The sequence below is a fragment of the Oncorhynchus masou genome, chromosome 12 (assembly GCF_036934945.1).
Source record: "Oncorhynchus masou masou isolate Uvic2021 chromosome 12, UVic_Omas_1.1, whole genome shotgun sequence".
In the NCBI taxonomy this organism is placed as follows: domain Eukaryota; kingdom Metazoa; phylum Chordata; class Actinopteri; order Salmoniformes; family Salmonidae; genus Oncorhynchus; species Oncorhynchus masou.
Window position 1 is genome coordinate 40,410,883 of NC_088223.1, and position 17,968 is coordinate 40,428,850.

General features: G+C 45.0%; 4 protein-coding genes across 7 annotated transcripts in view; 3 read left to right on the top strand and 1 right to left on the bottom strand.

The window, feature by feature from the left end:
• The first annotated feature begins 622 nt into the window (after positions 1-622).
• Positions 623-11,464, top strand: LOC135550078 (zinc finger and BTB domain-containing protein 12-like). Of its 3 annotated transcripts, none has more exons than XM_064980551.1 (5): positions 623-780; positions 8,474-8,694; positions 9,041-9,235; positions 9,474-9,671; positions 10,113-11,464. In XM_064980551.1, the coding sequence occupies exons 2-5, from the start codon at positions 8,491-8,493 to the stop codon at positions 11,211-11,213; spliced, it is 1,698 nt and encodes a 565-aa protein (XP_064836623.1). In that variant the 5' UTR covers positions 623-780; positions 8,474-8,490; the 3' UTR covers positions 11,214-11,464. The 3 variants fall into 3 exon arrangements, with proteins under 3 accessions (XP_064836623.1, XP_064836622.1, XP_064836621.1); XM_064980550.1 differs by lacking the exon at positions 623-780 and adding an exon at positions 4,745-6,619; XM_064980549.1 differs by lacking the exon at positions 623-780 and having other exon boundaries at positions 7,953-8,694.
• On the top strand, positions 3,127-4,615 carry LOC135550079 (uncharacterized). The gene is made up of 2 exons (XM_064980552.1): positions 3,127-3,298; positions 3,504-4,615. The coding sequence occupies exon 2, from the start codon at positions 3,866-3,868 to the stop codon at positions 4,580-4,582; it is 717 nt and encodes a 238-aa protein (XP_064836624.1). The 5' UTR covers positions 3,127-3,298; positions 3,504-3,865; the 3' UTR covers positions 4,583-4,615.
• A 399-nt stretch (positions 11,465-11,863) lies between the features above and the next one.
• On the bottom strand, positions 11,864-15,032 carry LOC135550081 (negative elongation factor E-like). Of its 2 annotated transcripts, none has more exons than XM_064980555.1 (11): positions 14,929-15,032; positions 14,481-14,566; positions 14,151-14,223; positions 13,898-14,043; positions 13,602-13,679; positions 13,369-13,406; positions 13,012-13,265; positions 12,702-12,846; positions 12,491-12,545; positions 12,316-12,418; positions 11,864-12,233 (listed from the first exon to the last, which is right to left on the bottom strand). In XM_064980555.1, exons 2-11 carry the CDS (start codon positions 14,553-14,555, stop codon positions 12,160-12,162), a joined length of 1,041 nt encoding a protein of 346 aa, XP_064836627.1. In that variant the 5' UTR covers positions 14,556-14,566; positions 14,929-15,032; the 3' UTR covers positions 11,864-12,159. The 2 variants fall into 2 exon arrangements, with proteins under 2 accessions (XP_064836627.1, XP_064836626.1); XM_064980554.1 differs by having other exon boundaries at positions 12,988-13,265.
• A 23-nt stretch (positions 15,033-15,055) lies between these two features.
• The window catches only part of LOC135550080 (superkiller complex protein 2-like), a 34,993-nt gene continuing 32,080 nt past the window's right edge, over positions 15,056-17,968 (top strand). Inside the window, exons 1-5 of the mRNA XM_064980553.1 lie at positions 15,056-15,234; positions 15,619-15,740; positions 16,054-16,175; positions 16,353-16,470; positions 16,685-16,802. Coding sequence (XP_064836625.1) covers positions 15,222-15,234; positions 15,619-15,740; positions 16,054-16,175; positions 16,353-16,470; positions 16,685-16,802 — 493 coding nt within the window. The 5' untranslated portion in view covers positions 15,056-15,221. The remainder of the gene's footprint in view (positions 15,235-15,618; positions 15,741-16,053; positions 16,176-16,352; positions 16,471-16,684; positions 16,803-17,968) is intronic.

A 17,968-nucleotide genomic window follows, 5' to 3' on the forward strand; every position in this document is an offset into this window, starting at 1 on the left:
CACTTGAAAAACTACAAACCTCAGATTTCCCCCTTCCTGGTTGGATTTTTGTTTCAGGTTTTCGAGTTCTGTTATACTCACATACATAATTCAAACAGTTTTAGAAACTTCAGAGTGTTTTCTATCCAAATCTAATACTAATAATATGCATATCTTAGCTTCTGGGCATGAGTAGCAGGCAGTTTACTCTGGGCACCTTATTCATCCAAGCTACTCAATACTGCCCCCCGTTCCCAAATAAGTTAATTTCTGAAATCTTGCAGGGCCAAAGTGCCCGAAGTTGCAGAATCACCTGGATATATCGGACCTCTAATACAGGACCTGTGCTGCAGCAACCTCAGCACCCCTACTTCCTGTGGCAATGGACAGGATAGGCACTTGCAAGCAGATGAGGAATGTGGCTATAGGAAGATATTATATAGTAAAACCTGTAAAATGACGAATGTAAATCAGAGAAACAATGCACTACCCTCCTCTATCCAAAGAAAAACACACAACCCTCCCCAAAGCAAAAAATAAGTTTTGTACCAGCCCCCCCTATTTTGTACCAGCCCTCACACCCCAGTAATTTTTGAACTGTCCCTAACAAAAGAAAGATAATTAAAATACATAAGAATTTAACTATATACAGGGATTTCCAGTACCAGATCAATGTACATGAAGATATCTGTATATGTAACTCACTGTATAAAGATGTGGCTCAAAGATGTGGCTCACTTTAGGTTGTTTACTCCGGTTCCGGGTTGGAGCGAGCGGTCGCATCTACACTTCGGTCCGCAGGTAGTATAACTTTTCATTACATTTCCATTACATTTCATTATAGTACAACGGTTTGATTTGTCTAATCTTAGCAATTTCTTCTTAGCTAGCTACATAGCCGTCTTTGTATCAAAGATAATTGCGTAATTATCGTATTTCGTCGTCCTAACGTAGTCTACACTGCTATCTGCCCAGCAGCTAGCTAACGTCTACCGTCTACTAGCACTGTAGAAACTATTACACTCAACTGAACGACTCGATTAGTGTAGTGTTAGCTAGCTACATAGTTGTCTTTGCTGTCTTCGTATCCAAGATAATTGTGTAGTTTAGAGTGTGTAGACTTAGAGTGATTATCTTAATTTACCGAGGTTAGCTAGCCAGCTATTTGTCGTCCTTAACGTAGGAGATACTGCTAGCTAGCTAGCCAACAGCTAGCCAACGTCTACCGAATTAAACTTCAACAACCCGGTCAACATCCCGCTTCGCTCCACAGGTAGTATCACATTTTCATTTCACTTCATTACAGTACAACGGTTTGATTTGTTTGATCGTAGCTAGCTAGCTACATAGCCGTCTTTGTATCTAAGACAATTGTGTAGTCTAGAGCGATTTTCTAGGTTAGCTAGCCAGCTATTGTCGTTCTTTTAACGTAACGTAATCAACACTGCTAGCTAGCCAGCTAGCCCCCGAATAGCAGCACTGTAGAAACTATTACACTCGACGGAACGACTTGATTAGTGTAGTGTCAACAACGCAGCCACTGCCAGCTAGCCTACTCCAGCAGTACTGTATCATTTCAATCATTTTAGTCAATAAGATTCTTGCTACGTAAGCTTAACTTTCTGAACATTCGAGACGTGTAGTCCACTTGTCATTCCAATCTCCTTTGCATTAGCGTAGCCTCTTCTGTAGCCTGTCAACTATGTGTCTATCTATCCCTGTTCTCTCCTCTCTGCACAGACCATACAAACGCTCCACACCGCGTGGCCGCGGCCACCCTAATCTGGTGGTCCCAGCGTGCACGACCCACGTGGAGTTCCAGGTCTCCGGTAGCCTCTGGAACTGCCGATCTGCGGCCAACAAGGCAGAGTTCATCTCAGCCTATGCCTCCCTCCAGTCCCTCGACTTCTTGGCACTGACGGAAACATGGATCACCACAGATAACACTGCTACTCCTACTGCTCTCTCTTCGTCCGCCCACGTGTTCTCGCACACCCCGAGAGCTTCTGGTCAGCGGGGTGGTGGCACCGGGATCCTCATCTCTCCCAAGTGGTCATTCTCTCTTTCTCCCCTTACCCATCTGTCTATCGCCTCCTTTGAATTCCATGCTGTCACAGTTACCAGCCCTTTCAAGCTTAACATCCTTATCATTTATCGCCCTCCAGGTTCCCTCGGAGAGTTCATCAATGAGCTTGATGCCTTGATAAGCTCCTTTCCTGAGGACGGCTCACCTCTCACAGTCCTGGGCGACTTTAACCTCCCCACGTCTACCTTTGACTCATTCCTCTCTGCCTCCTTCTTTCCACTCCTCTCCTCTTTTGACCTCACCCTCTCACCTTCCCCCTACTCACAAGGCAGGCAATACGCTCGACCTCATCTTTACTAGATGCTGTTCTTCCACTAACCTCATTGCAACTCCCTTCCAAGTCTCCGACCACTACCTTGTATCCTTTTCCCTCTCGCTCTCATCCAACACTTCCCACACTGCCGCTACTCGGATGGTATCGCGCCGTCCCAACCTTCGCTCTCTCTCTCCCCCGCTACTCTCTCCTCTTCCATCCTATCATCTCTTCCCTCTGCTCATACCTTCTCCAACCTATCTCCTGATTCTGCCTCCTCAACCCTCCTCTCTTCCCTTTCTGCATCCTTTGACTCTCTATGTCCCCTATCCTCCAGGCCGGCTCGGTCCTCCCCTCCCGCTCCGTGGCTCGACGACTCATTGCGAGCTCACAGAACAGTGCTCCGGGCAGCCGAGCGGAAATGGAGGAAAACTCGCCTCCCTGCGGACCTGGCATCCTTTCACTCCCTCCTCTCTACATTTTCCTCCTCTGTCTCTGCTGCTAAAGCCACTTTCTACCACTCTAAATTCCAAGCATCTGCCTCTAACCCTAGGAAGCTCTTTGCCACCTTCTCCTCCCTCCTGAATCCTCCTCCCCTCCCCCCTCCTCCCTCTGCAGATTACTTTGTCAACCATTTTGAAAAGAAGGTCGACGACATCCGATCCTCGTTTGCTAAGTCAAACGACACCGCTGGTTCTGCTCACACTGCCCTACCCTGTGCTCTGACCTCTTTCTCCCCTCTCTCTCCAGATGAAATCTCGCTTCTTGTGACGGCCGGCCGCCCAACAACCTGCCCGCTTGACCCTATCCCCTCCTCTCTTCTCCAGACCATTTCCGGAGACCTTCTCCCTTACCTCACCTCGCTCATCAACTCATCCCTGACCGCTGGCTACGTCCCTTCCTTCTTCAAGAGAGCGAGAGTTGCACCCCTTCTGAAAAAACCTACACTCGACCCCTCCGATGTCAACAACTACAGACCAGTATCCCTTCTTTCTTTTCTCTCCAAAACTCTTGAACGTGCCGTCCTTGGCCAGCTCTCCCGCTATCTCTCTCAGAATGATCTTCTTAATCCAAATCAGTCAGGTTTCAAGACTAGTCATTCAACTGAGACTGCTCTTCTCTGTATCACGGAGGCGCTCCGCACTGCTAAAGCTAACTCTCTCTCCTCTGCTCTCATCCTTCTAGACCTATCGGCTGCCTTCGATACTGTGAACCATCAGATCCTCCTCTCCACCCTCTCCGAGTTGGGCATCTCCGGCGCGGCCCACGCTTGGATTGCGTCCTACCTGACAGGTCGCTCCTACCAGGTGGTGTGGCGAGAATCTGTCTCCGCGCCACGCGCTCTCACCACTGGTGTCCCCCAGGGCTCTGTTCTAGGCCCTCTCCTATTCTCGCTATACACCAAGTCACTTGGCTCTGTCATAACCTCACATGGTCTCTCCTATCATTGCTATGCAGACGACACACAATTAATCTTCTCCTTTCCCCCTTCTGATGACCAGGTGGCGAATCGCATCTCTGCATGTCTGGCAGACATATCAGTGTGGATGACGGATCACCACCTCAAGCTGAACCTCGGCAAGACGGAGCTGCTCTTCCTCCCGGGGAAGGACTGCCCGTTCCATGATCTCGCCATCACGGTTGACAACTCCATTGTGTCCTCCTCCCAGAGCGCTAAGAACCTTGGCGTGATCCTGGACAACACCCTGTCGTTCTCAACCAACATCATGGCGGTGGCCCGTTCCTGTAGGTTCATGCTCTACAACATCCGCAGAGTACGACCCTGCCTCACACAGGAAGCGGCGCAGGTCCTTATCCAGGCACTTGTCATCTCCCGTCTGGATTACTGCAACTCGCTGTTGGCTGGGCTCCCTGCCTGTGCCATTAAACCCCTACAACTCATCCAGAACGCCGCAGCCCGTCTGGTGTTCAACCTTCCCAAGTTCTCTCACGTCACCCCGCTCCTCCGCTCTCTCCACTGGCTTCCAGTTGAAGCTCGCATCCGCTACAAGACCATGGTGCTTGCCTACGGAGCTGTGAGGGGAACGGCACCGCAGTACCTCCAGGCTCTGATCAGGCCCTACACCCAAACAAGGGCACTGCGTTCATCCACCTCTGGCCTGCTCGCCTCCCTACCACTGAGGAAGTACAGTTCCCGCTCAGCCCAGTCAAAACTGTTCGCTGCTCTGGCCCCCAATGGTGGAACAAACTCCCTCACGACGCCAGGACAGCAGAGTCAATCACCACCTTCCGGAGACACCTGAAACCCCACCTCTTCAAGGAATACCTAGGATAGGATAAAGTAATCCTTCTCACCCCCCCCTTAAATGATTTACATGCACGATTGTAAAGTGGCTGTTCCACTGGATGTCAGAAGGTGAATTCACCAATTTGTAAGTCGCTCTGGATAAGAGCGTCTGCTAAATGACTTAAATGTAAATGTACTCCAAAACAGCTATAGCTGAAGTCAGAAGTTTACATACACTTATGTTGGAGTCATTAAAACTCATTTTTCAACCACTCCAGAAATTTCTTGTTGACAAACTATAGTTTTGGAAAGTCGGTTAGGATATCTACTTTGTCAGAATTTTACATACACTAAGTTCACTGTGCCTTTAAACAGCTTGGAAAATTCCTGAAAATTATGTCATGGCTTTAGAAGCTTCTGATAGGCTAATTGACATAATTGTAGTCAGTTTGAGGTGTAGCTGTGGATGTATTTTAAGGCCTACCTTCAAACTCAGTGCCTCTTTGCTTGACATCATGGGGCAATGAAAAGAAATCAGCCTTAACCTCAGGAAAAAATGTGATGACCTCCACAAGTCTGGTTCATCATTCGGAGAAATTTCTAAACGCCTGCAGGTATCACGTTCATCTGTACAAACAATAGGACAGGACCGTGTGAAGATGCTGGAGGAAACAGGAACAAAAGTATCTATATCCACAGTTAAACAAGTCCTATATCGACATACCCTGAAAGACAGCTCAGCAAGGAAGAAGCCACTGCTCCAAAACCGCCATAAAAAGCAAGACTACAGTTGGCAAATGCACATGGGGACAAAGATCGTACTTTTTGGAGAAATGTCCTCTGGTCTGATGAAACAAAAATAGAACTGTTTGGCCATAATGACCATTGTTATGTTTGAAGTTAAAAGGGGGAGCCAAAGAACACTATCCCAACCGTGAAGCACGGGGGTGGCAGCATCATGTTGTGGGGGTGCTTTGCAGCAGGAGGGACTGGTGCACTTCACAAAATAGATGGCTTCATGAGGAAGAGAAATTATGTGAATATATTGAAGCAACATCTCAAGACATCAGTCAGGAAGTTAAAGCTTGGTCGCAAATGGGTCTTCCTAATGGACAATGACCCCAAGCATACTTCCAAAGTTGTGGCAAAATGACTTAAGGACAACAAAGTCAAGGTATTGGAATGGCCATCACAAAGCCCTGACCTCAATCCAATAGAACATTTGTGGACATGTATGAGCAAGGAGGCCTACAAACCAGACTCCCGTTACACCAGCTCTGTCAGAAGGAATGGGCCAAAATTCACCCAACTTATTGTGGGAAGCTTGTGTAAGGCTACCTGAAACGATTGACCCAAGTTAAACAATTTAATGGCAATGCTACCAAATACTAATTGCGTGTATGTACATTTCTGACCCACTGGGAATGCTATGAAAGAAATAAAAGCTGAAATAAATCCTTATCTCTACTATTATTCAGACATTTCACATTCTTAAAATAAAGTGGTGATCCTAACTGACCTAAGACAGGGACTTTTTACTATGATTAAATGTCAGGAATTGTGAAACTGAGTTTAAATGTATTTGGCTAAGGTGTATGTAAACGTCCGACTTCAACTGTAACTAAGTTTTCAGATGTTCCTTTTTGTGTCTTTCCCTTTAAAAAATGACTGGCAAGCTGTTGTCAGGGGAAGTGATGGTCCACCACGTTATAAAAAATCGCTATCTAAATCATAAAATTCATTTAAAAAAAAAAGAAATGGGAGGGAGTGTGGCTTATTTTTATGTTATGCATAAAGTTAGCAGTGTTGTTAAGGTTAGGTTTAATATACAATTTTAAGAAGATCATGTGTAGAAATAGGCGGGGTTTATGACTTAGTGCCTTTGGTGACTAGTGACGACGGTTGAAAACATGCTAACGTTAGCTAGTTAAACAAAGTAAACATACCAGCTGGCTCTCTAGCGTGTTGGCTAACATCCAACGAATGGGTGCCTAGTTACTCCACAACAAAACATATATTAAGGAGATATATTTTATATCTACAGTAATGGCAGGTAAGGAAACACTAAACTAGCTAATGTCGAATTTAATGCAAGGGGTCTTGTGGCTAGCTAGTTGACATTGGCCTGGCTGGGACCAGGGAGTAACAAGCTAGCTTGGTACTGCTAAGTTAGCTGGGTAGCTACGAGCGGGGTTGGATAAGCAATAACGTTGGCGAAATATACAACCTTCACAATTGACCTAAGCACATGCTGCTAGTGCTAACTAGCTAGCTAGTAAAGTTAGCAGTAGTATGTAGCGAGGTCGAAAAATATATAACGTTAATGGTTATATTCAACCTAGGCTAGTAACGTTAGTAGCTTGATTGTTTACTTTGTTTTAGAAAGCCATATCATATGCCTGATTTCAGTTACACGTTGTGACCTGCTTGACTTCAAAACAAGTGAACAATGACTTGACCTTCTCTGTCTAACATGACCATCAGTTCAGAATCACAGGGAATGTTGATTGTCAACACGAGATATGGAAGCTGTGCTTTTACTTTTTAAAGAATAGTCAGACAACACCATGCCTCTTGTACAATTTTGCGTCTCTCTCGCTCTCTTTCTGGTCTGAATTTGGCCAGTATGACAAGCTGGAGAAATGTCCTGACTCCCAAAAGTGCCAGGTTTCCCTCAGGTTGATCCAGGTGCTACAATATACAGTGGGGCAAAAAGTATTTAGTCAGCTACCAATTGTGCAAGTTCTCCCACTTAAAAAGATGAGAGGCTTGCAATTTTCATCATAGGTACACTTCAACTATGACAGAGAAAATGAGAAGAAAAAAATCCAGAAAATCACATTGTAGGATTTTTAATGAATTTATTTGCAAATTATGGTGGCAAATAAGTATTTGGTCAATAACAAAAGTTTATCTCAATACTATGTTTTATACCCTTTGTTGGCAATGACAGAGGTGAAACATTTTCTGTAAGTCTTCACAAGGTTTTCACACACTGTTGCTGGTATTTTGGCCCATTCCTCCATGCAGATCTCCTCTAGAGCAGTGGTGTTTTGGGGCTGTTGCTGGGCAACATGGACATTCAACTCCCTCCAAAGATTTTCTATGGGGTTGAGATCTGGAGAGTGGCTAGGCCACTCCAGGACCTTGAAATGCTTCTTATGAAGCCACTCCTTCGTTGCCCGGGCGGTGTGTTTGGGATCATTGTCATGCTGAAAGACCCAGCCACGTTTCATCTTCAATACCCTTGCTGATGGAAGGAGGTTTTCACTCAAAAGATCACGATACATGGCCCCATTCATTCCCTCAAGTTTCCCTTAGGTTGATCCAGGTGCTACAATATATATATATATATATGTGTATATATATGTATGTATATATATATATGTATGTATGTATATATATATATATATATGTGTGTATATGTATATATGTGTGTGTGTGTGTATATGTGTGTGTGTATATATATATATACACAGTACCAGTCAAACGTTTGGACACACCTACTCATTCAAGGGTTTTTATACATTTGTACTATTTTCTACATTGTATAATAATAGTGAAACTATGAAATAACACATATGTTGTAACCAAAAAAAAGTCTTCAACAGATTCTTCAAAGTAGCCACCCTTTGCCTTGATGACAGCTTTGCACACTCTTGGCATTCTCTCATCCAGCTTCGTGATTAATTATCAAAGCACACTTGTTAATTGAAATGCATTCCAGGTGACTACCTCATGAAGTTGGAGAGAATACTAAGAGTGTGCAAGAGCAAAGGGTGGCTACTTTGAAGAATAATGAAAAACCCTTGAATGAGTAGGTGTGTCCAAACCTTTGACTGGTACTGCATATTTTACATGATAATTGCATTATGTCAAGAATGTCCTCTTCATGTCTCTCATATAGGCACCACAGTAGCTAAGATGGAGGTGCTGTGTTTCCGGTTGCCAGGTCACGGTGACGCCACGCTAAAGAGCATGAACTCTCTGAGGTCCCGGCAGCAGTTCTGTGACATCACCATCGTGGCCAGCGGCAGGCAGACATTCCGGGGACACAAAGTGGTCCTGGCTGCCTGCTCCCCCTTCCTCAGGGACCAATTCCTGCTTAACCCTTCCTCTGAACTGCAGGTGGATGCCAGTGAAAGCCACCTTGATACACACTATTTGGGTTATGTTTCATAAATGTTGTGTCAGCTTCAACTGATATACTAGCCCCGGACACTTCTTGTCACATGCACCTTCAATGATCAGACTGTTTTAATAGGCATATCTTTGGCCTGGGAAACTCACAGATGTATCACGCCAGCTGTGGTTCCAGTCCTATGCCTCATTAATGGTTCAGTCGAGTAGATACTATCACAAGTCTTGTAGGATATGACACTTATGGCTTACACGATTGATCATAGGAAAGGTCTCTTGAGACGTAACAGCAAAATAACTGTTTGGTATGTTTTTGTCCTATTTTGCCCTCTAGGTGTCAGTCCTTCACAGCTCCTCGGTGGTATGTGAGCTGCTCCAGTCCTGCTACACCGGTGTGCTGCAGTTCAGCCCCAAGGAGATAGTGAATTACCTGACGGCCGCTAGCTACCTGCAGATGGAGCATGTTGTGGAGAAGTGCCGGGGAGCCCTGGGCAAGTACATGCAGCCAAGGAACCCCAGCTCACCAAAGGTTAGTTACTTATTTTGGTTAGTGTTTATTGGTGTTTAGTCGTAGGCACCCTATTGAAGCATTGGTTGGTAATCTCAACATAAAATGTTAACATATTTCAGTTGTAGAAGGCAAATACGAGTCTACTATGTGATTCAACAAAGGCTGGATTTGCAGTGTTCACTGTCAGATTGTTCTACCTGTGACAACATTCAATCGGCGCGTCTTCATTCTTATTCTCTCCACCGCTCATTTTCAGATCAAGTCAGAAGAGAGTCACTCGATGCCAGTGACAGTCAGTGGCAGCAGTCAATCCCTTATGTCGACCTCTATTGATAATTCCCCCTCACTGCAGCCTCACAGCCCTGTACAGTCTCAGGTTGATGACCATACAGACTCGTACACTAAGACAGATATACGTCACGATGACGAACATAACACTCTGGATGAGATCAAGGTAAGAAGATTCAGGAACTAAACTTACCAGTGCATCCATCTCTGGATATATAAATGTGTGAAAATCATGTACTCTCTACAACAGCAGAGTTACTGTATTGTATCAACATAATACTATTATGTGTATTTGGTATTTAAAATACAATGCCCAAAAAAGATACATGGTTTCATATGTTAATGGTTATTTGTAAAAACCAAATAGTCTACCAAATATTATATTTGAAAGTATTTAAATACTTTTTTAAAATCCCTGGGTTAAATGCATGGGAGTGTATTTGAGTCAATGTATTTCCAAATGCAATTCAAATATTTGACTACTTGTCCTTTCAAATACAAATAAATACTTAGAATGTATGTGAAAGTAATTGAGATATTTTAAATAGTATTTGAACGTAGGACATTGATTACTAGCACACTCAAATCGGTCTCAATTTTGTTCCAGGTGAGGGTAACAGAGGAGGATGAGTGCCCGGACGATTATGACATGATCCGGATGTGCGAGGAGGGTGAGGAAGAGGAGGGTGAGCAGGAGCTGGAAGAGAGGCGAGAGGTAGAGGAGGGCGGTGAAGAAGCCACAGAGGGCCATCAGGGGGGCCAGTGTCCAGATACGGACAGTGTCATAGTGGGAGGGGGTGAGGGGGACGACGTGACCCCAGCCGAAATGGCTATCCGCATCAGCAGCTTCGAGAGGGAAGGGCTCCGCGCCTGGAGGCGGCGACTCACCGACTCACCGAAAGTGGGCCGGGGGAGGGGCTTCAAGAGGAAGCGTGGCTCGTACCATGAGAGGGAGAGGAGACCTCGAGGTATGCAGTACCAGGAGGCATGGCGTATGCCCACTGGGGCAGAGATGATGCAGAGCTTCAGCCTGGACTTCAGCCAGGAAGCCACAAGGTCAGTGTTCCCCTCGGGGAGCGAGCTCCCACGGCTAGACTACGGGATGGGGGACTCTCAGGGAGAGGTGCTGGTACCTCGGGATGGGAATGGGCCGGTCCACTACAGCCTGGACGACCCCAGTGGTGATGGAGGGGAGGGTAATATGGGAATGTCGGCTGTGCCAACAGGTGGTGACGAGGCGGGGGATGAGTCTGTCGCAGTGGTAGGCTCCACCTCCAGCACAGCGGGGCCGGTGGCTTGTGAGCAATGCGGCTTGACCTTCCCCTCTGCACACTACCTGGCCGTCCACTCGCGCGCCACCCACTTACTGTACGTGTGCCCCTGCTGCGGCAAGCACTTCAACCACTCCAGCAACCTCAACCGCCACATGACCGTGCACCGTGGTGCCAAAGTCCACCGCTGCCAGCTCTGTGACAAGACATTCACGCAGAAGTCCACGCTGTGCGATCACATGAACCTGCACAGCGGCGAGCGGCCCCACTGCTGCGCCTACTGCCAATCACGCTTCGCCCACAAGCCGGCACTGCGGCGCCATCTCAAAGAGCAGCACGGGAAGACGACCGCTCAGAACAGCCTGGAGACACAGGCCGAGATGGAGAGAGTGGCAGGGGAAGGAGAGGGAGACACTCAGGACAGATTTGACTTTTGACAAGGACACTGTCCAAAGTGTACTCTCATTGACTAAGCATTACAGGTTGCGGTTGGAGGTAAAGAGGGCTTATTCAAGCAAGCGTGCCTTTTGCCCAAAGAGTGGTTTTGAGTGTGCCTTCAGACTTGAAAAAGGGGGAAACTATGTCCTACACGGCCGTGGTTCTGGAGGACTGGAGTTGTGTAAACCTCAGTTTTCGATCTGTCTCATTTGTAACTCACTGGCTGACCAATAAAATATTTTAATTTGTGTATGAGAGGGTGAGCTTCTTATTAAACACTGGATGTTGGTACATACAGCCTGATTTGTAATGTGTAATTACAGCTACACACTTATTTGTAACAATGTGTACTTACTGTTAAGACACTTCATTTAAAGAGGGATCCAAAATACAGTAGGCTCAGTCATTCCATAGTCATGTTCATCACAAAGGACAAAAAGTAATTTGCAATGCATGCTTACTCATGACTTGAAACCCTTGTGTAATGTTGTGCATGAAAAGACATGCTAATGTAAGTACATCTCTGCACTGTATGTGAGGCTTACAACTATGAGACTGATAACACTAACTGTCTACGCTGTATTACATTGATACAGTGCCAAATCTAATTGGCCCCTTTGATTCAAAGCAAGACAACCAGATGAACAAATGTATTGAAGTGATTTATTGAGCTCCCCAAAACAATGAATCCCCTGGTTACAAGAGCAAGACCAGGCCACCATGCCAACCACAATCTCTTTTCACATGGTCATTGCCATTACACATCCTGGCCATGTATAGAACTGTAGCACTTACTCAGAACAACTGACACGTGGTTCCGTATCGGGCAAACAGGCAATCAACAAACTCAAAATGCAATATAGAAAAAAAGCATACAAACAAAGCTAACACTAAATCATTGATGACTACTCCTTACAGATCTCCAATGTAGCACACCCATCCAGCTCATAGGAAATCCTCACTGTACACAACCTGGTTCCTCTTGTCTCGGTAGGAGCCTTTGGCACTGTTCTGCACAGCTGGGAGAGAGAATACATGAATCCAGAGTTGACACTGTCACACTGCTTGTTACTCTGATCTGTGTTTTACTCCGATATTTACCCAGAGTGGCCCAGACAGATTTGCCGGTGGCTGCCTCCAGCATCGGCTGCTTCCTAGCGATGCTGACTTTTATGGGGACATCTCCCACTGTGCTTCCATTCAACTGGGAGAAGAGTGTATAGATTATAGGTTTTACACTATAATGAATTAAGTTGGGAGCTAGAGCTATACTTACCTCTGCTATAGCCTGGTCTGCAGACTCCATCTTTTCAAAGGTGATGAATGCACAGCTAGAAAGAGAAAAACAGGGTTGTGTTCATTAGCCATCAAACAACAAAACAGTAAGGGACTTACTGGACTAGTTTTCAATTGCAAAACATTTCAAAACACAATCGCACACTGCCACATGGACGTAAAATATCAACATTGTAGTTATGTAGCCCTACTTGCGTTGGGAGTCCATGGACAGGTCAATGATGGTGCCATGTTGGGAGAAGGCTAAGCGCAGGCTGTCCTCCACAAGGCCAGTTCCATACACATACACCGTGTTCCCCTTCCTCACCCCCCTCCGCTCCGGGTATGAGTCTGATCCTGAGAGGGAGAGAGAAGATAAGGGGGAAGAAAAAAGTAACATTATTCGCTCTTTGAACTTGTATTTTGATTGGAACATCCTTTTAAGAATGCCAGTGATTAAAGACATGAAAGACAGAAGTTCAGTAAAAGAATATTCACGTCTGAATGGTCCGTCTCGCTCACGTGACTCTCTTTCTCCTCCCCTTTCACGCTCTCCATCCCGGCTCCTGTCTCTGTCGCTCCTCTCGCGGTCTCGCAGCTCTCTGTCCCTGCCCCGGTCGCCGCTGCCCCGGTCTCTCTCCCTCTCTCTGTCACGCTCTCTCTCTCTGTCCATCTCTCGGTCTCCTCTGTCTCTCTCTCGCTCTAGGTCTTTGCTGGTGGACAGGCCGCCTCCCTCCTCCTCATCACGAGCTACTCGGTCGCCTGGAGTGATGAAGCTGTTGGAGAGCCACAGAGGAAATGATTTTAAACCGCCTTATACAGAGAACCAGTGTAAAAAACATGACCTACTCTATTATTCATCAGAGCTTTTAGGCTTACCTCTCGTACAGAGATTTTCTGTGAGCTCTTTTGCCAGCCTGAAGTAGAAATGTCAAATGTAAAGTAGCAGCATCAGTTCTCAATAACATGTTTTTTCAAAGTCACTGGTTCTGTGGCCACAATACAGGCAGACAGCATTGGTAAAATACTGTACAATCATGCCATTTTGTAGGTAAAGTACATCAATTCATTGGATAGTTTTAAAATGGGATGTCATGTCATTCTCACTTTACCTCAGAAAGCTCATCATCTGTGGACATGCTCCTTTGGAATGGTTGGAAAGCCACAGGTCCTGGGACTTTCTCTGGATCCTGGTAAACGGAAAGAAAATATAACAAATCATTACTAGATCATCAGTTTACAAGTTTGAGTTCCATCAGACTAGTGTATGTGTCATATTTAAGAGGCATTTGCGCCTGTTAGCTTTATATATATGTATATTGTATAATGTATATTCATTATATAAATAATTAATTCTATGATCAATTCCTACATTACACATCCTTACATATTGCATGTTGTATCTTACCTTGAGCTTGATCTCTAGCGTTCTAGAGCGCTTAAAGCCAGAGTTCTTGTTCTCTGACTTGATGGCACTGATGGCCCCAGACTTGATCAGCATCTTCGCCTGCTCTGTAGCTGTCGCTGTATCTAGCACAGGCTGGTCTGACAAAGCTAGAGGACAGAGAAAGTAGATGCAACTTAACCAACTTAGACCAAATATCTGCTTATTAATACAGTTTTAAAGAGTTAACTTCTTAAAGTGAAGACAAAGCCCATACTGCGCTTCAATCCACTCTGATTGGTCTGGCTGGTTGAACTCTGCTGCTTCTTCAAAGCCAGCAGGGCCTTTTTCTATAGGTGTGAGGAGAGAGCAAGAATAAGAGGTGAACAATCAGAGTTTGGTAACATAATAATGATGATATCTAACTTTCAACATTATGCGTGTGATGATGGCTGACAGGTGAATATTGATTTAATAAAGGCCTACCCCTAACCACATCTGCAAACGTGGGGGCAGTGGCACATCTCATTGTCAGCAGCAGGATACAGTTATGGATACAGAGTTCTCTCTAGTCAAATGGAGTGAGGAGATTCTTTGAGTTTCTCACCTTTTTCTTGAGTTTGGCATATTTCTTCTGCAGAGACTCCTCTTCCTCTGTCAAGGAGCTTGGGAACACCACCATGTTGTACCCAGCTGGAAAGCATTGTGAAAAGGGACCAGAATAGTGGACACATTTGCGCAACAAAATGCACGTCAATACACGAGTGTGGTTGAATTCAACTCTATAGCATGAACTCAAAAACGACCATATACACTTTGTTCACGACCACAGCGGTTTCTCTTTCTACATTCTGCATGCATCTGACAACATTTTAAGCGTTACGTTAGATTGTTAGCTAAGGCTATTTAGCTACTTCTACGTTATGTATTACACAGGGCAGTGGAAAGTATTTCATTGCTTATCAACAATACGGCAAAGTAGCGTTCAGACTACAGCAATTCATAAAGATACTACATTGAGACTACTGTATTTAGAAATGTAATTACGTTGTTACCTCTATAACCTCACTGTAGCTACTTTTAATCACTCGCTCCTTCATGAACACAAAAACAAAGGCGCATGAATATGACGTGTAATGTTGGTAGGGGTACATGAATTAAAAAAATACTATTCAACCTGCTAAATTGCAGGAATAAGTAAATTATAAGAAATGCATGGCATACACTTGACAACAGTTAGTAAAATAATGCATTTAAATTGAGATATTTATCGTATTACATTTGGCAATTATACCTACTTCCTGTATACCAAACTTGGCCATTTCCGACTTTCATCTGCGGTGGAGAAATGGAAAGAATAGGTAAAGGACAATTAAACGACAGATAATATTTACATGTTCAGTTAATGCATTAGGCATACGTTTACGACCATTGCTGTAAGCTTTGTTTTAAAGTAAATTGCTAGCAGTACAGTTTACTGGCGAATATGACAGCTTGGGTTAGCCTAGCTAATGTTAACCACAGTAGCCAGCTCAGCTGTCATTCATGTAGCAGAAATGTAGTCCCTCCCAACATGTGCAACGTGTTATAGGCAGAATCTTATCAGCTAAAGCAGTACATTATGACATTGCAATATGTGTATGTGCATTAGTATATACAATGGACTCTTGTATGATAGAGGACAGTCCACAGAAACTAGGCTATTCATCTCAATCCCATTTCTCTCTCTCTCTCTCTCGCTATAGATCTGCCCGCAGTGGGCCCCACAGACCTCCCTATATCCCTGCTGGAGATGGGTTGCTCTGGCAGGTTTGAGCTCATCACACATCCACATCCCAATGACCAGCCCCTGCCTCCACAAAGTTCGGTCAGTATGAGAGTCAGTGTGTGGTTGGATTCATATCTGAAAACAACCATTTCTACAGATATGAAAAGGACTGCCAAGCAAAATATTCCATCTACCTCTCTATTTATCTAAGTTATGTTTTTACATTAGGTCTCACCTACCTACCTACCCACCCACCCACCCACCCATCCGTATCCTTCAGATCCGCCATCAAGTTTAGAGGAAAGGGAGAAACCGTCAGTTTGAATTGCAGCCTGTGTTGACATAGATCTACTATCCAATCTCACCAGCCCATTATATGCCTTATGTATTTCTATAACTATTTTATCTACAGCTCCCTCATGGACTCCCTCCCACTAGTGTGAGCCTGGAGACAGAGGTAGAGAAGCGCTTTCTACTCGACCCTGCCTGGCTTCCCATTCACGATACCGACGCTGCCTTCCATAGTTTTCTGAAGTGAGTATGCTTACATTTCTTATTAGGGTTTTTACATCTTTACTTTTTATTGCTTTGATGCAATGTAAATCTTTCTTTGGAAGCGGTGTTTATAAGGGGAATTCAGTGGTCCAGATGAGTCTGTGGTACCAAATGGTCACAGAATTAACTTGCGGTAACAGACTTGTTTTTCTCTAGGCTGGCTGAGAGAGATGTTCATAAAGACTCTCTTCTCCATTGTGCTCTGTCTCCTCTGCACTCTGGCATCTCAGTAGTCAGAGATCCAACAACAGGAATGTTGTTGGACTTCACTGAGGTACATACTAGTGTCAGATCTTACCAAGCTATGCTGTCTTAGTCTCTGTGCCCTAATCATACAGCTATGATCATGATGTGACTCAATGGGAACATTCAAAATTGTAGCACTTCCCTGAGTGGGGATCTACTAATCTTATTGAAAGGTCTACTTTGATTTTCATACACATTTTGCATCCCAGTGTCATTAAATCTCCCTCTCACTCTCTATCCAGGTGTTACTGGGGGACACAGGCATCTCTGCTAAGAATTCTATGTCCCTGCAACGTCCACCAAACCCTAATCCCTCTGAGAGCCTACGAGGAAGCAACACCAACTACCCGTTTTTGCCCGGTGGGTCTGACTCATTACCTAAGTATATTATCAGAGCTAAATACACTATATATACAAAAGTATGTGGACACCCCTTCAAATTATTGTCTATTTCAGCAACATTCATGCTGACTGGTGAATAAATTTTAGCACACAGCAATGCGATCTTCATAGACAAACATTGGCAGTGGACTGGCATTACTGAAGAGCTCAGTGACTTTCAACGTGGCACCGTCACAGGATGACACCTTTCCAACAAGTCACTTTATCAAATTTCTGCCTTGCTCGATCTTCCCCGGTCAACTGTAAGTGCTGTTATTGTGAAATAGTAACGTCTAGGAGCAACAACAGCTCCGCTGTGAAGTGGTAGGCCACACAAACTCACAATGAGACCGGTGAAGCGTGTAGCGTGTAAAAATCATCTGTCCTCGGTTGCAACACTCACTACTGAGTTCCAAACTGCCTCTGGAAGCACCGTCAGCACAATAACTGTTCGTCGGGGGTTGCATGAAATGGGTTTCCATGGCCGAGCTGCCGCACACAAGCCTAAGATCACCATGCGCAATGCCAAGCATTGACTGGAGTGGTGTAAAGCTCGCCGACAGTGGAAACTTGTTCTCTGGATTGATGAATCACCATCTGACAGTCTGACGGACTAATATGGGTTTGGCGGATGCCAGGAGAACGCTACCTGCTCGAATGCATAGTGCAAACTGTAAAGTTTGGTGGAGTAGGAATAATGGTCTTGGGCTGTTTTTCATGGTTTGTACTAGGCCCCTTAGTTCCAGTGAAGGGAAATCGTAACGCTACAGCATACAATGACATTCTAGACGATTCTGTGCTTCCAACTTTGTAGCAACAGTTTGGGGAAGGTTCTCTTTTGTTTCAACATAACAATGCCCTGTGCACAAAGCAAGGTCCATACAGAAATGGTTTGCTAGTGGTTAGTGCGTTGGACTAGTAACTGGAAGGTTGCATGTTCAAATCCCCGAGCTGACAATGTACAAATCTGTCGTTTTGCCCTGAACAGGCAGTTAACCCACAGTTCCTCGGTCGTCATTGAAAATAAGAATTTGTTCTTAACTGACTTGCCTAGTTAAATAAAGGTAAAATGAATTGGTGTGGAAGAACTTGACTGGCTTGCACAGAGCCCTGACCTCAACCCCATCGAACATCTTTGGGATGAA